Source organism: Aptenodytes forsteri, unplaced genomic scaffold (assembly GCF_000699145.1).
Source record: "Aptenodytes forsteri isolate BGI_AS27 unplaced genomic scaffold, ASM69914v1 Scaffold296, whole genome shotgun sequence".
Classification (NCBI taxonomy): domain Eukaryota; kingdom Metazoa; phylum Chordata; class Aves; order Sphenisciformes; family Spheniscidae; genus Aptenodytes; species Aptenodytes forsteri.
This window is the reverse complement of record NW_008796181.1, coordinates 1,141,483-1,159,310: the sequence shown is the minus strand read 5'-3', so window position 1 is coordinate 1,159,310 and position 17,828 is coordinate 1,141,483. Positions and strand designations below refer to the sequence as shown.

The window sequence follows — 17,828 nt, the reverse complement described above, 5'->3', positions numbered from 1 at the left end:
CGGGGCAGCGCTGGCGCCTGCCCGGGGCCTGCCTTGCGCGGGGCTCGTCCGACGCCGCCGCAGCAGCCACCTCCGGGGGCCTGAAACGCGGGGGGTGCGGGCGGCTACGCACAGCCGGGCCTCGGAGAGCTGCGAGGGGGCAAGGCCCGGGCTGGCCCGCTCGCCATCGTGGCCCACTGACCTGCCGCTGTGCTGCCCCGAGGGGAACAGGCCTTCCTCCTCTCTAGCAGCTCTCATCGCCTCTTTTCCTCCACCCAGCGACGGTTTTGTTTTGCAGGGTTTCCTCATTTACAGCAGGGCCAGGCTGGGCGCTGCAGGATGCTGTGCAGCGCTCGGTGCGGAGGGTTCACGCACGCCGGCAGCCTACCACAGCTGATGCAAAATAGTTCTCAGCGCTTCATGTGTTTTAAGGCTCCTGTGGGCCACGGGCACAGTGTGTGTCCGGCTGTTCGCATGCCTCTTTCCCTTCGCCTGCATAAGCGCATCCTTCATCCCTTTCTGTTTGCCCCATCTCTTGTCTGAAGCTGTGGGCTGCGTGTCCTAACATGTCCTGCTTCCCCATCCTGCTAGGGATGCATTTAATCCTGGAAAGGGGTGCTGTGGCCCTTCTCTACGTGCAGACTGCATGGAGACCCCTCTGCCTGCGGCATCAGGCAGGCTGGGACCTGGGATTTGCACCTGAATCCAGCTTTTCCACTGTCCTCGTGTGAATCAAGATTAGTAGGATTGTGAACCTGGATGCTCAGGTTGCTTCTTGAAATTTTGATTTGTCAGCACAATCAGGGATAACTACGCTGCGCATAGAAACGCTGCCCAAGTTGTGTGTAGGCCTGAATATATTTAACCAATAGGCATATGAGCATAAATAACTTCATTATGGCTATGCTGAAGTTTAGGAGCTTGGAAAGACACATCTAGGTTACCCATGTGAGGTTGATCAAGTGTTTTTCTAAGGGGGCACGCTGCAAGCAGAAAGCCAATTAAGTTGCAGTGGGTCAGAGCCAATTTTAAGCTAGTGCAGGGCACCAGCTTGGTAATGAGTTGTGACAGTGCATAAACGATGGCCCTACGTTAGTATGGCTAAAATTGGAAGTAAGCCACTCCTAAATGGGGATGGCCTTGTTATTTGAATACAACTCTTTGAGATGACTTGGTCTTTGTAGGTTTTTCTGTCTGTTCCTTTAGCAGCAGTTTGCACTCTCTCCCTTGTTGAAATATGTGCAGGATGTGAGCTACCGTCTCACTTTTCTACTGGGCTGTTAATGTTTTTCTTCTGTACTAGGTGAACTGGAGCAAAGATAGAGGGGGAAAGTTTGTGGTACTCTTCTAGTTTGTGCTTACAAGAAAGCTCAGCTTTATGGAGTTACCCGTTTGGGGTGTTGCTTTCTGTATGTTGCAGAAGCTCAGAATACGCTTGTGTAATGCCCTCTGAGCTTTGCCAGACTGGTAAGAGTTTGATTTACTCACTGTTTGGGGAGCAGGGAAGGTCCTCAAGGTATCCTAAGGATCTGTTAGGTTCCTTGGTAAGATGGGGCAAAAAAAATAGGAGAGGGGGGAAAAAAAAAGCATGTGGCATCTTTAATATAAGATACTGTATTCTTTGGAGAAATTGGAAAAAATGGTTACCGTGATGCAAGCTACTAATTTGTTTGCTCTTCTTTAGCGTATGCCTGTATCTTGATCTTGTGCAATTAAGGGGAGAGAAAATGGGTGAGGGGGAATGCAAGCAAACAAATATACATGTTGCTGAATAGGTAGCATGCTGGAAATTCACATAATAACTTGTTTCATGTAAAATTGTGCCCATACTTTCAGCGAGTTGTATGGATTGGGGTGATCTTCTTTCCCATTTCATCTGTGAGAAATGAATTACTATAAATGAGTTATTGGTGCTACTTAATTATTGTTAGTTTTTGTTAACATCCTGTTTTATATCTTGTAGCTGAAAGTCATTGCTATTGATGAACATCTGAGAGTCATTTATGAGGATAATGTTCATTTTGATGAAGACCTTCCGGAATTTAAGTAAGGCTTTTTATATTTTACTTGGATAATATAATTTAGAACTTTGAGGATCGGGGCAGGGGGGCTGTTGCCTTATTTGGTCTCATTGATATGTGTGGAGACATGGAAAAAGTTCATGCCATGTTCATGTTTCATACTTGACAAGGGTAGTATATGCTCTTGCCTTCCTTGATATGTAAATATGGCAAGAACTCCCAACAGGAAATAAGTAAAAAAAAAAAATCTACCCCAAAGTATTATGTATAAATAAACCAAATTTTTTCTTTTGGGACTTCAGACTTGTGGACATGACTGTTTCTTTTCGGGACACAGAAGTAAGCACCGCCTTTGTGTCAGGGTGGGATGCATTTAACAGCAGGTAAATTGCATGAGGGGAACTTCTAAAGGCGTTTGGAGACAAATTCAGTGGTTCCAAATCTCACAATAGGATGCAGGATGACAGTATTTGTTTACTTCAGTTAATAGATTAGAATTTACAAGTGTTATCCTCTGTGGTCACAAGTTTCAATGAAGTACATTTATTTACTTGATGGTTTAACAGCAAAAATTGAATTTAATCTTCTAGATTCAAACCACTAATAGTGACAGTTAGGAAACTTAGAAATAACTATGAATTACATGGAGCCAATGAGCAGTATCAGCATTGGAGTCTATCACAGATCTTACCTCAGGATCAGAGCCTTTCCTTGCAAATTATTTACTTTGCAATTGGGTCAAACATCCCTTATGTCACCTCCTAGGAGCTGGCTTTTACTTTTTCAGGTTTCAAACACTGATCGTATCCTTGCTCCTTACATAAAAGCATTGCAAACTCTTTGGTTATTCATAAATTTGAAGAACTTTGCTTGGTGGGGAAAAAATTGCTTAATTTACCAAGAGAAAATACCATTTTTCTGCAGGACTCAAGGTGGAGTCTATATTCACAGTGACAGACTGACAGTCACTTCTCCCGTGCTAATGTGGGTCAAGGTATGAACAAGCTTTATATAGTTCGACTTCTTCCTTGCTGTTACTGAAATGGAAATGTATTCCAAGCAGCAGTGAAACTCATCATTCAAATCAACATAGTCCTTTTGCTTGTATTCCGTTTCTTTTAAGTGTTACTCTGTGTCTTTGGTATGCAAATATTAATGTTATCAAGAAACATAGTGGAAGTTGCTAACATTTTGAGGTTTTTTTTGTTTGTTTATTCCCTCTCTACTATTATAGCATTGTATGTGTGATTAATCCTTTCCTGACTTTCCCTCATTTGAAAAAAGACTATTCGTTTTTTCCTCATCTTCTTGTTTCATACGCAAAAGGAGCAGCTGTCGCTTTGCCTAGCTTAAATCTGTGTTTTTGTAGCATCCAGGTTACTTGCGCTATTTTTTTTAAAATAAGCTTTGCTAACCAATTGATGTCTCAAATGGTAAGTGGTTAGAGAGTAATTTATTCAGTGATTTCCAGTCACTTTGACTGGTGTTTATTTTGAAATACAACATTCTTTTCTATTTTAAAAGAAAGCCTTTCTTGCATCTGTACAGATTCTGCAACACTTGCTCTCATATGGTACTATGTAAATTTGTTTTACTAGTGTGATTTGAATAGTTAAGATATTTGGAAGCTCACAGAACCCCCAGCTGGTGATCCACAGTAGTTGACAAAGGTTTGGTAAATTTGCTTGCGGTTGGTCTTTTGAACCATAATGAACAGGAACAGTTGTAATTATTAAACTAATAATATGATGATACAGGTATATGATGTTTCTTGGGAAATTTTGAAGTCTTGCAGTGGTTCATTTGTCAAGATAGTCTGGGAAATGCTGATCTGAATGAGACTATGTAAAGATAGATTAATTTTTGGTTTTAAACTTCAGGAAAATGTGGCAAGAACAAAATTAACCTAGGTGCTTAAAGTGCTAAAATTCACTTGAATTAGCCTTATATTAAAAAGACCCTGAGTTTTCAGCTGACATTTGGGGCAGTGGTATTGAGGATACCTAACGTCTTGTAGGATGGGGTGCAGGGTGCACCCCATTAAGATTTCATAGATTTCCAAAAGTAAGAACAGAAAAAGATAATCCTGCTTTGTGTCTGGCACTCTTTAAAAGTGGCTTTTTAATGAATTGGAATTCTTTAACTCTTGCCTCTTATTTAAGTTTCAAAGAATGGAACTTTGTGATTCAGCTTGTTTAAAGATCTTTTTTTTCCCTGTGTGATTCAACTTTTCTTTGATGGACTCTTACTTAGTAAATTAATTTATGCAGCTTCTTGAGAAGTCCATAGTCATTAGCTAATTTTTCATTATCTGCCAATGAACTCTTATCAGTGATGACATGAATTTACTGTTTAATTCCAGAGATTGTGAGTATGCATAATTTGATAGCTCGTTACAGTCATTCTTGATTCTGTTTGTTCTTGTAGGCTCTGGATATGATTTTGGAAAAGATGAAATCTTCGGGCTTTAACTTCTCTCAAGTTAGAGCTTTGTCTGGTGCTGGCCAGGTTAGTTTATGAAGAAAAAAATCAGCCTTACTATATTTCTTCAATAGAGTATAAGGTATAGTGATAAATTGCATTTAAATAATTGTATTGCAGAAGACCATAATGACATCAAGTAAGACCAAAGCTTCTATGTAAGTGTCCGTTAAAAGACACGTTCCTCAGGGGAGCTTAAAAACTGAAGCACCAAAGCAATCACTGGAAGGTAATGGGAGTGGAGGATGAGGTTTACAGTGCAGTTGTTTAGATCGGTATAGTGCATGACTAGTTGGTTTTCTGTTGTTTAAATTCTTTGTACATACAGATTCTGAAATGACTGGGGTCATTTTGAATTTCAGCATATCCAGGTGCTTGTGGAAATGGGGTACAAAAAATAGCAGGGAGCGCAGTTTGCTAAAGGCATAGTAATGTCCTGTTGAGCACAGTTTTTGTTGGTGAGGATAGAGATCTGCCTAGGAACAACAGAAACCAAATGATGGTAGGCTTTGATGCAGAAATGACAAAGATGCTGCCACGATTTAGCCTGTAGTGCACAATGCCTTTTTCCTGAGATTTATAAAACCCAGCCTGACATTTAGTCAGTTAGCCAGTCTCCTAGTACTCTGGTGAAACAAGGAAGTCTTTTATAATTTTCACAAATGATATTCAGGGTGAGGACAGCACCAAAGCAATAGCTAATTCTGACACATGAGGTTTAGGTTATTCATCTTGATATATCTGGGACTAATTAATCAAAACTCTTGCTTTCATCTCCATGTTTCATTGATTTCAGTTGAAAGTCTGAGCAACGTGTCTGAAAATCATAGCCGGGTATCAAGGCTGTGTTATGAATTCTTCAGTGGAACAGAAGTTAGGGACTGCCAAGTAACCCCAGCTTACTCAAGTGAAAAAAGGAAGTGCATTTCCAGATTGCCCGTATTCCCTCTATTTTACCCATCCTCCAGCGAGTTGGGGGTATCAGCTTGGTGCTATAGTCAGATTCTTTTAGGTAGAACAGATTTCATTTAGTTGCCCCCTTCCAACCCATATTGTCTCTCTCCCTTTTCTCTTTGAAGAACCTTGTCTTTATGCTGCAGATCACTGCGGAGGTGCACGGATGTGCCAGTGTTTGTCCCAAAGAAGGGACAAACTTGGTCTCAGTTGTGTGCAGAAATGGCAGAGATGTGAAATACAATCTGGATCACACTGTGGTCAAGTACTCTGTGCCCAGGGGGTTCTATGTGCACTTGGTGTCATCAGAACTATTAGTGGGTCACTGCATGGTGCTTTGCAGTTTGCCTAGGGTGTCCTGCAGGTGCATAACTAGAGATGCCTGGCTTGAGGAAGCCGCCTGAGAGATGGAGCTTAAATAACCTTCTCAATATTATGCAATCTGCTAGTGGTGACTGGGGCAGGCATGTAAGTGAAGAATCTGGGGACTGTGCTGAAATAGCACAGAACTAACAGTCTTGACTGTGGAGCCCTGGCTACAGCTCAAAGAGCCCTCAAAGAAGTATCTAATGCCATTAGCAGTATTATAATAGTTCCCACTAGAAGTTGCTATAGTTCAAAATCATCGTCTCTTGACTCCTATGTTTTCTGGTTTAGTATATGCTTTGCTCAAATTTTAAAGAGTCTTTTAATGAAGCACTTGATTTGAAAAGGTGCATTTTTTGGTCCTAATATGGAGAGAGTTCTCTGTCCCTTAGAGTTTGAAATTCAGATCAGGATATGAACTTCGTGGCTTGGGAGGGTATCTCCAACTCCTGTTTCTGTACTTTCTGCAGCAACATGGGAGTGTGTACTGGAAAAAAGGAAGCATCCAAATTTTAAAGAATGCATCATCTGAACTGCCTTTACATCAGTCACTAAAGGTAACGTGCATAAAAGAGCTCGGAAGGGAGAGCTACACTGTCCTTTTTCTGATCCTTACACATTGCTTTTCTCCTTGCAAACCTTTCCTCGTTTGGCTGAGTTGCGTGCCCCTGCAGCATAAAGTGAAATGTACTGGTTATTCCTTCAACTCCAGGGCTTTTGATATGTCTTTTTCTCCTGAGTGACAGTATATACTGCTTTAAAAGCTTACAGGTGCCAGTGGGTGACCCAGAATCTTTTCTGTGTCAGAGTAACAGCCTGTTTGTTCTTTTACGAAATGTAGTATTTTTGTAACAACCTGTTGCTTTAAAAGCTTACAGGTGCCAGTGGGTGACCCAGAATCTTTTCTGTGTCAGAGTAACAGCCTGTTTGTTCTTTTACGAAATGTAGTATTTTTGTAAACAACCTGTAAATATTTTACATTTTTTTATATATTTGTAGTAACAAAAAATTGTGGTGAAAAATACTGTTGTACCTGAGTTTCCTTGCAGTGCTTGCGATTTCATTAGAAAAATATTAAAAAATAAAAAAGACCAGTTTACACTTACCTCCGAAAGTATGGAAGTGTAATGCTGTGTGGACACAAACTCCTAACAAGTACATTGCTGAACCTCAACATTTTGTGTGTGTGTTTGGTAAGTTTTGAACATAGACTTGACAATCTTATTTAAAAAGAAAAGTAGGGAGGAATCAGCTTTCCTCTTGAAGACCCTTACCTTCCTTACTTCAAGATCAGAAAGGACAGTTGTACGTTGAAAGAGAGAGATTTGTGTAACTGGTCTGTTAAGTGATTAATTTTGGAAATATCTCATCTGTGCAAAACTCATGGAACCATTCCATTAAAATGCTCTCTGGTGATGTACTAAGCGTCAGTTGCATTTCCAAATGGTTATGTCAGTCATTAAAGAGAAATCTGTTAGCAGAGCTGTGGAAAGATAATCTGATTGTTAGAGAGGAGTTCTAAAAAGTGGGGCTAAACTTGCATAAAAGGGCCCGGGGCTTTGGCTACCAAGGGAGTGTACTGAGACATCGTGCTGCAGTTTATGTCAAGTAACAGCAGAAAAAGCCTGTTGCTTCCCTCTGGTGTGAAGTTTGGGTTAAACTTTTCACCACTGACCAACATGCTGCCCAGTATCCGCTTTCCTGTAATTATCGAGAGGAGACCAGAAGGCACGTCAGAGAACTGAACTGTGAGCTGATACGTAGGTCTGCTGTATTGCTATTAGTCCAGCAGGGGCTTCTTAGAGCAGACTTACTAATAAAGGATATTGTTCATTGCAGGCTTGTTTTTCTGTCGGTAACAGCCCCATCTGGATGGATTCTAGCACAGCTTCCCAGTGCAGCGCTCTGGAGAAAGCCGTGGGGGGAGCACAGAACCTAGCAAGTGTCACTGGTTCTCGAGCCTATGAGGTAAGGAACGGATGGGAAGAAAGTCCTCAGCAGAGTCTTGTGGTAGAAACAATTCTGCCATTACAGTGGTACCACAGCAGGTAATGATCAGCCATTAACTATGAAAGAGAGAGTTTTTGAAGAAACTCCAATGATACTGTGCTTTGCAGTAGTCTCACAAAGGAAGATGTGGAAATTTTAAAGTGAAATTAGGCAAACACTGGAAATTTTGTTGGAGGAAGCAGCTGGGGTGAGCTGTTGCATTTGGCCAGTGGTTCTGAAATACAGTGTTTGGTGGCTAGGTGTACAGTCCCAGGGCCTGGTTCTCCCCTGGGAGCTCCTGTGCAGCCACATTTCCATTGGGATGGCAATCCACTTTGTGTTACAAGTTTACTTGGGGTTATGACCCCCCTGTTTGTGGATCACTGCTCTAGGTTACTTCTGCAATTAAAAAATTGGCCTTGTAATGTTCCCTGAAGGCTAACAAGCAGCTGTTGACTGAGAAAAGTGAGTTTTAGAAGTTTGGGATGCTATCAGAGAGTACTCTGTCACTTGTCTCCTCTTCTGGCACATCCTTCTCTCGTAACTGTGACAGTGAGTTCTGGAGTGGGAGCGGGGCTGCCCTCCAGGCATCTCAGCACCTGGCTATTCTTACTGTTGGTTCAACAGATTAAGGCTCTAACCTCCCAAATTGCTGATTCTGTCTTTGAATCATCATGCAAGGTTTATGGCCAGTGTTGAAATCAGACTTTGCATACCACTAACAGTTTATTTTTCACTTGCTAAAGATTAAGGTTTCAGTGTTTTGTTATTTGATATAATACATGGATGAAAAATAATTATTCTTAGAACTATTATTAGCCTGTGCTGGAGTTGCTTCTTTGTGTATGAAACTTCTGCTTTGCTCCCAATTCACCTGCCTCAGAGAGGTACATAGGTTGGGTAACCTAAACCTTTTCAAGGGTTTGAAGGCGGCATTTGAATTGTCCTGGTTTCTGTGCACAGAATAATGTGATTCATTCCATTGAACTGTCATTTCTGAAATGTAAATTATGGATAGTAATGCTTTTTCACATGCTTTTTTTTCTTTTTTTTCCAAAAGGTGAGCAAAATTCTCATAATGAGACTATGCGTTATAGCCTGTTTAGTGCAGATTGCCTGCTGTGCACTGACTTTCATCATGCATCAGGCAAATTAAATTTCCAAAGTGCAATGTACTGAACTCATTACACAGAGTTAGTGATTATTGACTCCATTTAGTGTTTGTATTTCTAAGCATTTCCACTTTTTTCTCAGCGTTTTACAGGAAACCAGATAGCAAAGATTTACAGCCAGAATCCTGAGGTCTACATGCAAACTGAGGTTGGCTCAACTTTAATACACTTATTGGAAAACATAGTTGAAAATCTTTTAAAATTAATTTTGTGGGGATGTCAGACTTTTTTGCTAAAGAGTATTTTGATTCTTATGCTTGGTTTTAAGATTAAAATTGTAAATTTGATTATTTTATTTTTGGTTTTGTTACATTATAGTCATTGGGCAGATAAAAATCGGGCATGAGTTCTGTCTTGCATGTTACATTTAACACAGCGGGCTATATGGGATCTCACCTTTGTGGAAGATGTTTTAAAAAACAGACTTTCATTTGGGTGGTAATAAATTGTATGTACAACAGTTTGAACACAAGTGGGTAATTAAGCACACAGTTGAAATGTTCAGACTTAGAACTGGCCGTTTGCATGCAGAAATGTGATTGCTCTGCCATGCAAAGCTGGCATCCGTGCGGATGTGTGTAGGAAAAAGCCTGCAATCGATTCTAGACTTTTTTCATCGTTTTTCCCTTGAGGAGCTACTTTTAGTCTATTATTACAAATGAATTGCATTGTGTAGTTGGTTTCCTTCTGATTTTTAATTTTCAGAAATCAGCTTGCAATTCCATTATTGTTTCAGTTTGTTGAGTCTGCATCTAGCTGTGACTGAAAAGCCATGGTTTGAAGCAAGGTGAAAACTCCATGCAAATTATGATGTAAATGAGGGAAGGGCTCCTGTCCTGTGATTAGAATACGCCAAACATCCAGACCAGTGAAGTCAGACTGCTCCTGTTTTTGTATTACTGCAGTTCTTTATAGTATTGATCATAATTTTTTTGTGGCTTTTAAAATCGAGCCCCTTGGGGACTTCATGGGGAAGTGAGTTGCAAAGTTTACTCTGTATTTTGTGGGACAATGCTTCTATTTTTTCCATTTTTTCTTTCTAAGTACGTTTTATACCCTTCATGCTAGTAAGTGATGGGGTGAAACAGAACGCTAATACAGTCTGATCATAAGCTTAAGACTAAATTTGGAGAAAAATGCATTAGTGGAGGGGAAGTGGGCCTGTGGAACTGAGAACTAGTCAGACCAAGCTCAGACTTTGAGGGCTGGTTGCACTGATGGCACCTTTTAGCAAAAAAGGATATGCAAGATATGTTCAAGCACAAAATACCTGTATGCCAGAGTTGCTCTTGGGAACCCTCAGGAAGTGCTTAGCAGCTCGTCAGTCTCAATGACGTGGAAGGTGGATGTTTTTCCTTCTCTAGGTCAGCTTGCTAAACTGGCTGATTCACAGTTTAACTTCATCCTTTTCCTTCCATTTCAGGCAGCTAGTGCCCGTTGGGGCACCACAGAAGGTAGGCCTTTGTTATCGAAGCACAATGTGATATATTCTTGGGGAGAGACGCATGAAGAGCAAGTGCATCATTAAGTTTCCTGGTCATTATAACCACCTCTTTAGAGCTCTGGCTATAGTCCGTCTTTGAATGCTGTGTGAAGCAGTGGTTTTGTGATCATTAATAAAAAACCTGTCACTGCTGGCTCACTCCACCAGTAGAGCTTTGATTCTGATTAGTTATTGGGCGACAGTCATATTTCTTCTGAATTAGTCAGAGCACACAATAAGGAATTTGTCAGCTTTTATGCCAGCTTCTTGGGAACAGATAATACTTGATCCTGCAGAAAGCTTGGCGGTAGCCAGTTAACTTCGTAGTTTGTATAGCAGATTTGAAGTGGAAGCAAGTTCGTGTTGGATCACGTGGCCGGGACATTTTTGGACCAGTATTAGAAGCCCTACAGTTGGATTTAATGCATTGTTGGAACATACCCTGAGGCAGAGCTGCAGGTAGCAGTTCAGTTCAAAGCTGATTATTACCAGCTCCTGGGAGTAACTCCTGGGAGGTCTAGAGTCTCAGCTGGGAGGAAGGTAAGAGTTCACGTAAAGGTGCTAGCAGAGCTTTGCCAGAGCTGCTAAAAAGCTTACAGACCTGTGCTGTGGGTTGCCCAGTGCATGGTTTCTGGGTATTTCCCCTGTTGTCAACATACAGGTGCGTTCCCCCCCCCCCGCCTCCTTAGCAAGCGTTTTTCCTTGAAATGAGGTTCTGTGATACACTGAAGTTGTGAATTAATTAATCATAACATAGAGTATGCTAATATTCTAGGTGTATTTTGCATGTTTCAGAATGCAAAGCTATTAACAGCTTTTATCATGGGGTTACTTTTAGATTGATATCTGCAGTACTACTTAGGCAGTAAGATAGAACTGAATAATCCTTCTAGGTGTATTTTTGTGTGCTTTCTGTGCCTAACATTAAGCATCTGTTAAGATTTTGTGCTTCCAATTACTTCATTATTTACTTTCTTTGAAGTGAATACTGATGGGACTCACTTTCTCACACTTTTTCTTTCAGAGAATCTCTTTGGTTAGTAGTTTTGCAGCTTCTCTTTTCCTAGGAGCCTATGCACCCATCGATTACAGTGATGGTAAGTGTGTGGGCTTTTCTCGTAGTAACAATTCAACAAGGAAATTTTCCTTTCCATCCCCACCTTACATAAAAGGGGGACAAGGTCTCTGCTATTTATTTTCAGTCTTTAAACTTCAATGACAAGTATATTAGATTTTAAGCTGTTCTTTCAATTTGTTGCTGCTCTTGATGGTGCTGTCAGCTGTGCTTATATGCATCATCATACTATGATTCCTATTTCTACAAAATGGATCCACAGAAAATATTCTTAAATGAAATTGTACCATTTTTTCATTACTTTACGATGTATAAAGGAACGCTGAAATATCTATTTAAGCATGAAAAAGTTGTGGAATTTTAAGCTAGACTTCATAGTTCTGGTATTTGTTCTTTGGTTTTGCTGGTTTAGCTCTGAGTTGCACAGGATGTGAACAAGATGTATATTGTGATTATTTTCCCCCCCACCTAACTGGAGTATGAATCTGCAAGAGAAGTATCTTTTCAAAATGAACCAGAGGAAAAAGCATAAACCAAGCAAAAAAATCCTAAACTCAGTTAAAAAAAAATTTAACCTTCCATATCTCTCTATTCATCATAACAAGGACAAACAAAAAAGTGACAAGGCTAGTCTCTCTCTTTTCTGTTGTGCGTTATCTCAGTTATCCAGCTTTTAAATGGCAATTTTAAGTGGCAATTACAAAGGAAACCATTTTCCTGGGAGCTGTAGTGTTATTTCTAAATCGCATTTTTGATTCCTGCTCTGAAACTAAGAGAAGATATATTTCAGAGCTGAAAGGTTAGATAACAAGGCTCTCTAAGGAAATTTTGCATTATAGAGCCATAGTTGACACCCATGTGTTAGGACCAACTCATTTTTTTCTCCTTCGTTGTTCCATCAAAGCTCATAGGAAAAGGCACGATACCTCAATTTTAGCTAATGGACAACTTCCTCGATATCAGATCTCCCGGTTATACTTGAGACCTTAAAAATTGCAAGACAATCCATGCTTATTTTGCAGCAGTTGTGAGATTATTACATCTGTCTTCTGGTCCTGTTCTGTTAGCCATGTATTTTCACAGCTGTATTTTATTTTTTTGTGTGTTATTGGCAACTATATCTCTGGAGATTTGCACTTTGCTCCTCAGTAGGCCCAAATACTGAGCACTTCAGCCACTCAACAACCCACAGAACTAGCTCACGTCCTGCATTTCAAATAGAGACGGTGAGATCTTCAGGATACTTTTTCTGGTAAAGAAATATGTTGATTTTTTATTTTTCAATGAGAGTGAAGTGTTAATTTTGATTCAAATGTTTGAAAATATAAGCATTAAAAAAATACTGGTTTTGGGGTTGTGGGTGGTTTTTATTTTTTTGGTAATGTTATCTCTGCCTTTTCTACTTGGAAGCAAGTGGGGGAAATCCGTGCTTCTTCAATTTTGGAACATGAAAATTGCTGTGTTTGGTTGAAAACCAAAACATTTTAAACTGAAGAAAATGAACATTTGCTTAATTGATAAATTTTCTAAGAAAATGTATTGCATTTTTCAGACAACTCTAGGAGAGCCTGTTCTGTTACACCTCTGGATATTTATGGAACTTGAATAAATGTTATCTACTGTTCAGAGCATGTAAGATTATTAAATCTTTGTGTGAAAAAAGATAAGAGAGCTAAGTGTTACAGTTCTCTTTACAAGACAAGATTTTTTGGCATTGTAAGCTGTATTTTATCTTGTTCGTTCTTTTCTTCTGCTAACATAATGAGAGAGAATTTTAATTCTAGTAATAAAATATAATTATAATGTATGCAGTGGTTATTTGGATAAAGTGGTTATTTGGATCCAGCTGAAAAACTTGTTTTCTTGTCGTTTACGGTTTCTTGCAATTCACTTGATCTTTTACATCGCACCTGTATATTGTAGTTTAAAATGCATCTCTCAAAATAATGTTCAGATAATAGACCTATTCTTCATTTCTGTAGGTTTAACTTCAGGTCATATCGTCTTTAAAAGACCCTGTCAAATTGTTTAGCTCTGCACAATAACTTATCTCTTTAAATTTGCAGGTTATTGTAGGAAATGTGCTATTCAGTTTCAGGATTTTTTTTTTTTTTTCTTTCTTTTTAAAGGTCCAATCTCGTAAGGTTCAAATCACTCCCCGTGAATGGCTGAGCACCCTGGGTGATTGATTTAAAAAAAATCAAATTACATTCTGGTGGAATGAAGAATGATTTTCATTTATATTGTGCAGATGTTAAAAATAAGATACATTTAGGACCTAAACAACTTGAACACTTGAGGCATTGTTTCTTTTAGAAGACTTAAAGAACAGCTATTCAGCTCTTGACCTAGAGAAGCTTTATCTTTTGAAATGGTTTTCTAAGAGCCTTAGGCAAATCATAGCTTAGCATACTTGTTTTTGTTGTTCTGTCAAACAAGGATGGTTTGAACTGAAGCCTTTTCAAAAGGAAGCGTGGTGGGCTGGATTTGCTCCTAATGTAGCTTGTGTGGTGTCAGCAGTTACGCTGCTTACGATTTTAGCTCACTGAAAAGGCAATCCAGAGTGCTGTAATACAGATGCACTTAACTGTTTATAAATGTATGCAAATATTGATCTTTAGTTTGTTGATTAATAAAACCAGTTAGTCTGCATCGTTTGGTCTTTGTAATGAATTTTTTTTTTTCTTCCCCCAGCATTGAAGCACTTACAGTTTTGTATATGTAGTAAATATTAGCAAGTCCTGATTGTGCTCCCGGTCATTTTATGTTAAAAGTCAGTGATGCTTGCAGTGAAATTCTGAATCCTGTTAATCCACGTATTGACCCTTTCCTCAGTCCTTACTAGACCATGACCTTGGCTATTGACCTTCATTGCTGATGGGGTATCCATTTGGAGTGTTATATGTCCATTTGAAATGTTAAACTTAGCAGCGTAGATCATGACCAGAGGTCACAAGTTGGGTGCTTGAGTTAGGAACTCACTGTGCATCGCTCCCTCTATAATCAAAGGAGAAAGAGAAGCAGTTCTGGGGAGCATTCAGCTCTGGTTTTTATTTTTCAGTGACTAGAGATTCTCGTGCAAGTGCCCACAGTTGGATAGGATGAATCCAGGCCAACAGATTAATAGTTCTTGTAAAACAGTTGTTTCACATCTTTTAAATGAGTTTCTGAGGGTGGGGTAAATTAGCTCAACTTTATGCCCTGAGGAAAGATTAGCTCATCTTTCTCTTTCTCAGGGCGTATTAAAGTCTTTGTGCGACTATATCTACCAGTCAATAAACTGAATTGTTGTTTCTGTATAATATAAGCTTAGACCTTTTCAGTTATAAAGGTTAGTGTTTTTCCTGTTTTTTGCAGAGAAGATTGGAGGCTGTCCTCATGTCTTGCAAAATTGCATTGGAGGATACTGGTTAAATGTTTCTCTAGGCTTGCGGGGGGGGGGATTATTTTTTTAAAAAAACCCACAGAAAACAACTAACTTTTCTCTAGTAAAATTCCTATTTATTTAAAGTTTCTGTTGCTTATTGGTTAATTTAATTTAGCAAAGGGGTTCTTGGTCTTTTAAATTAGGGACTTTTCCAGGAAAATTTATAGATTTACATATTTCCTCTTAGAACACCTTGTTGTGCTCAAGAGCTTGGGACACGAGGCTGCTCACACCCTCTGCCTCCGGGAAGTGCAGACAGTGATGCTTGGGCTCAGTTTACCCCTGGAAGGAGGGGATGGCTAGATTTCAGAGTGGTCTCACGTAGAAAACTGAGAGAAGCTGGAGTAAATCTTGCCATCTTTCCTTTTCTGTGGGTGGTAGCAATTTTGACAGCAGAAAAGGGAAATGCACCTTCTGCCTGTGGGAGGCGTGTTGCATTTTGTGCTCTGTCAGATTCCTGCTGTTGCGTCATAGGCCAAATAAACCAGTGCATAATTTGTTAAGTGTGTTTAATTTGCCTGAAATGGGATCGATTTAATTTAATATATTTAATTCTATTTTATATTTTATTAAGTATAATCTAAATATCCTACTGTTTGGCTTGGGTTATTCCAGTGTCTCAGCTGGAGTGTGCAACACTGTTTATAACACTGTGTGAAGCACTAGGTCCAGACCTTGCTGATGGTGCTTAGGATTGGACTGCACAAATAGATACTCTATTTATAAACATTATTAAATTCATTATTAAGCCTATGTGAAAAAGGCTGCTGGGAATTGATAAGGTGGGCTCATTTGTGCGTGCGTGACCAGCAGTAGTGTGTATGTATGTGGAGTGTGTGGCAGACGTGTGCCCTTCTTCAGAATAGGAGCGCTGCTAGAGCCTTGTGATGTGCTGGCTGAGATGTGGGTTGCATCCCTTCTCTTCCTCTGTCTTCCAGCATCACAAGCATAGTCTTATTCCACAGACACTGCAAGTCGGGTCAACTTCACTGACTTTGTGTTTTAAAAAGTTTAAAGATGTACTGAATTTAAGTAAATTTCAGGTTTTCCACTGTGCTCAGCTGAGAGTGTGGCTGTGTTTCTGAGATAAATAAATCGTGGGCTAAACAGCCTTTGAAATGAAAATGTTAATCTAGAATAAGACTGATAGGTCCCTGAACAGTACTAACCAGAAACACATACAGATTTTCAAGTTTAATGAAATGTGCAATTAAAGGCACCTTAGAAGCATAAGCAAGGGATATGGAGTGCTCAGTATGTTATGTAGATTTCAGTTGGGCTGTTCAGCATTTCTGAAAATCATGACTTTGGTATTCAAAGCTGGACTCTCCAAACTAGCCTCAAAATTAAAGGCTACATTTGAAAATTTGACCTCTTGCCTTTTTTTTTTTTTTTTTTACTTCTAAGCTTTTATTTTGTCATCTCTGAAGAGGGAAACATTGATATGGAGGAAGATTAGTCAGCATGGATTTAGATGCTTATATGATACTCTACTCAAAGGTAGGAGTAGTGTAAAGCCATACCACGCAGGGGGGAATTTCTTCATTGTTAGGTCTCAAGTGAGCACAACACACCTTCAGGTGACATTGCTGCATCGCCTTCAGGGAGTTGTGAAGTCTTTGTCTAAGGTGGAAGATTTGGGGAGGAATTGATAGGGAGGCATCCATGTTCTTTCTTTTGCTCTTAATTTGGGAATAACTGAATTGTCTAGTGCATTGTGGATCAGAGAAGCCTTTTCTGCTACCTTTACAGGTGAAAGCTATCCAGAGGCTGAATCATCAGTATCCTTTATGCTTAAAAGAGCTGTAACCATTCTCTTTGAATGTAAAATATGCATCTGTAGATTTTCTGTTGCCTGTAACGAGGTGGAATTTTCTGATACAGTACTGTCTTGTGTTTAATGATGTATGCCTCTTGTTTTGATCTGTCTTGTAGGTTCTGGTATGAACTTGCTGCAGATTTGGGAAAAGGTATGGTCAGTGTCCTGCCTTGATGCTTGTGCACCTGGATTAGAGGAGAAACTAGGATGCCCTGTACCATCCCATTCAGTCCTGGTATGTGCCTGTCTAGAAGAGTTGTAAGCAACAAATAGAGCTTTGTGTTGAGAGTTCTGGTAATAGTACTTTCTTGGAGTGTATTTGTGTGTGCGCGCAAGCATGCATGCACAGTTATCCTCAGAGCTACGCTGTTTGATTTAATATTTCCAGGTGTGTTTTGAATGTGTATGCCAGAGCAGAAACAGACATCTTTGAAAACTGACTGGTAGCTGGTGTCTGTCGTAGCTTTCATCGTCGATCACCTTGGATTCTTGCATGCCCTGGGCTATGATGAGAAAAGTTTTGGTAGATGCTCCAGTGATAAGGGTCTTGGGAGTCCCCCCTCATGTCCGCAAACACTTGGTCACTGCAGAACTGTGCACAGTATTTATTACTGCAGAAAGAGAGCCCAACGTTTGCATTTCTTGACAGGGACCTTGTTTTAAACTGTTTGTAGAGTTAATGAGGTAATCTTTGTGAATAATTTGGGATATTTAAAGCTCCTCAGTTCGCGTAGCATAATGGTGAAATCAAATCAAGCCACACATCTCTCAGAGTAAATGAATTTAGTCTTACTACCCAGCACAAAAAGAGCTATTGCTTTAGCTGGTGCACATATAAGAGAGTGTAGATACCCATCACCTGATCCATCTGAATTCAGTGCTGATCTTCTGTAGTGGAGAGGAACATACCAAAAAATCCTTATAGATGTCCTTGTATTTTTTATGGATAGTTTTCTTCTCCTGTTTTTTCTCTATGGCTATCAAATGTGGCTTACAGTTTGTTGTGGTTTAACCTCAGTGGGCAACTGAGCACCACACAGCCGCCTGCGCACTCCTTCCCCC

At 39.8% G+C, this 17,828-nt stretch overlaps 1 protein-coding gene across 1 annotated transcript in view; it reads left to right on the top strand.

Moving 5' to 3' along the window:
- XYLB (xylulokinase) overlaps positions 1-17,828 on the top strand; it is a 94,259-nt gene that overhangs the window by 579 nt on the left and 75,852 nt on the right. The window contains exons 2-9 of the mRNA XM_019474254.1: positions 1,943-2,025; positions 2,925-2,994; positions 4,428-4,508; positions 6,272-6,358; positions 7,641-7,769; positions 9,045-9,110; positions 11,470-11,542; positions 16,883-17,001. Coding sequence (XP_019329799.1) covers positions 2,983-2,994; positions 4,428-4,508; positions 6,272-6,358; positions 7,641-7,769; positions 9,045-9,110; positions 11,470-11,542; positions 16,883-17,001 — 567 coding nt within the window. The 5' untranslated portion in view covers positions 1,943-2,025; positions 2,925-2,982. The remainder of the gene's footprint in view (positions 1-1,942; positions 2,026-2,924; positions 2,995-4,427; positions 4,509-6,271; positions 6,359-7,640; positions 7,770-9,044; positions 9,111-11,469; positions 11,543-16,882; positions 17,002-17,828) is intronic.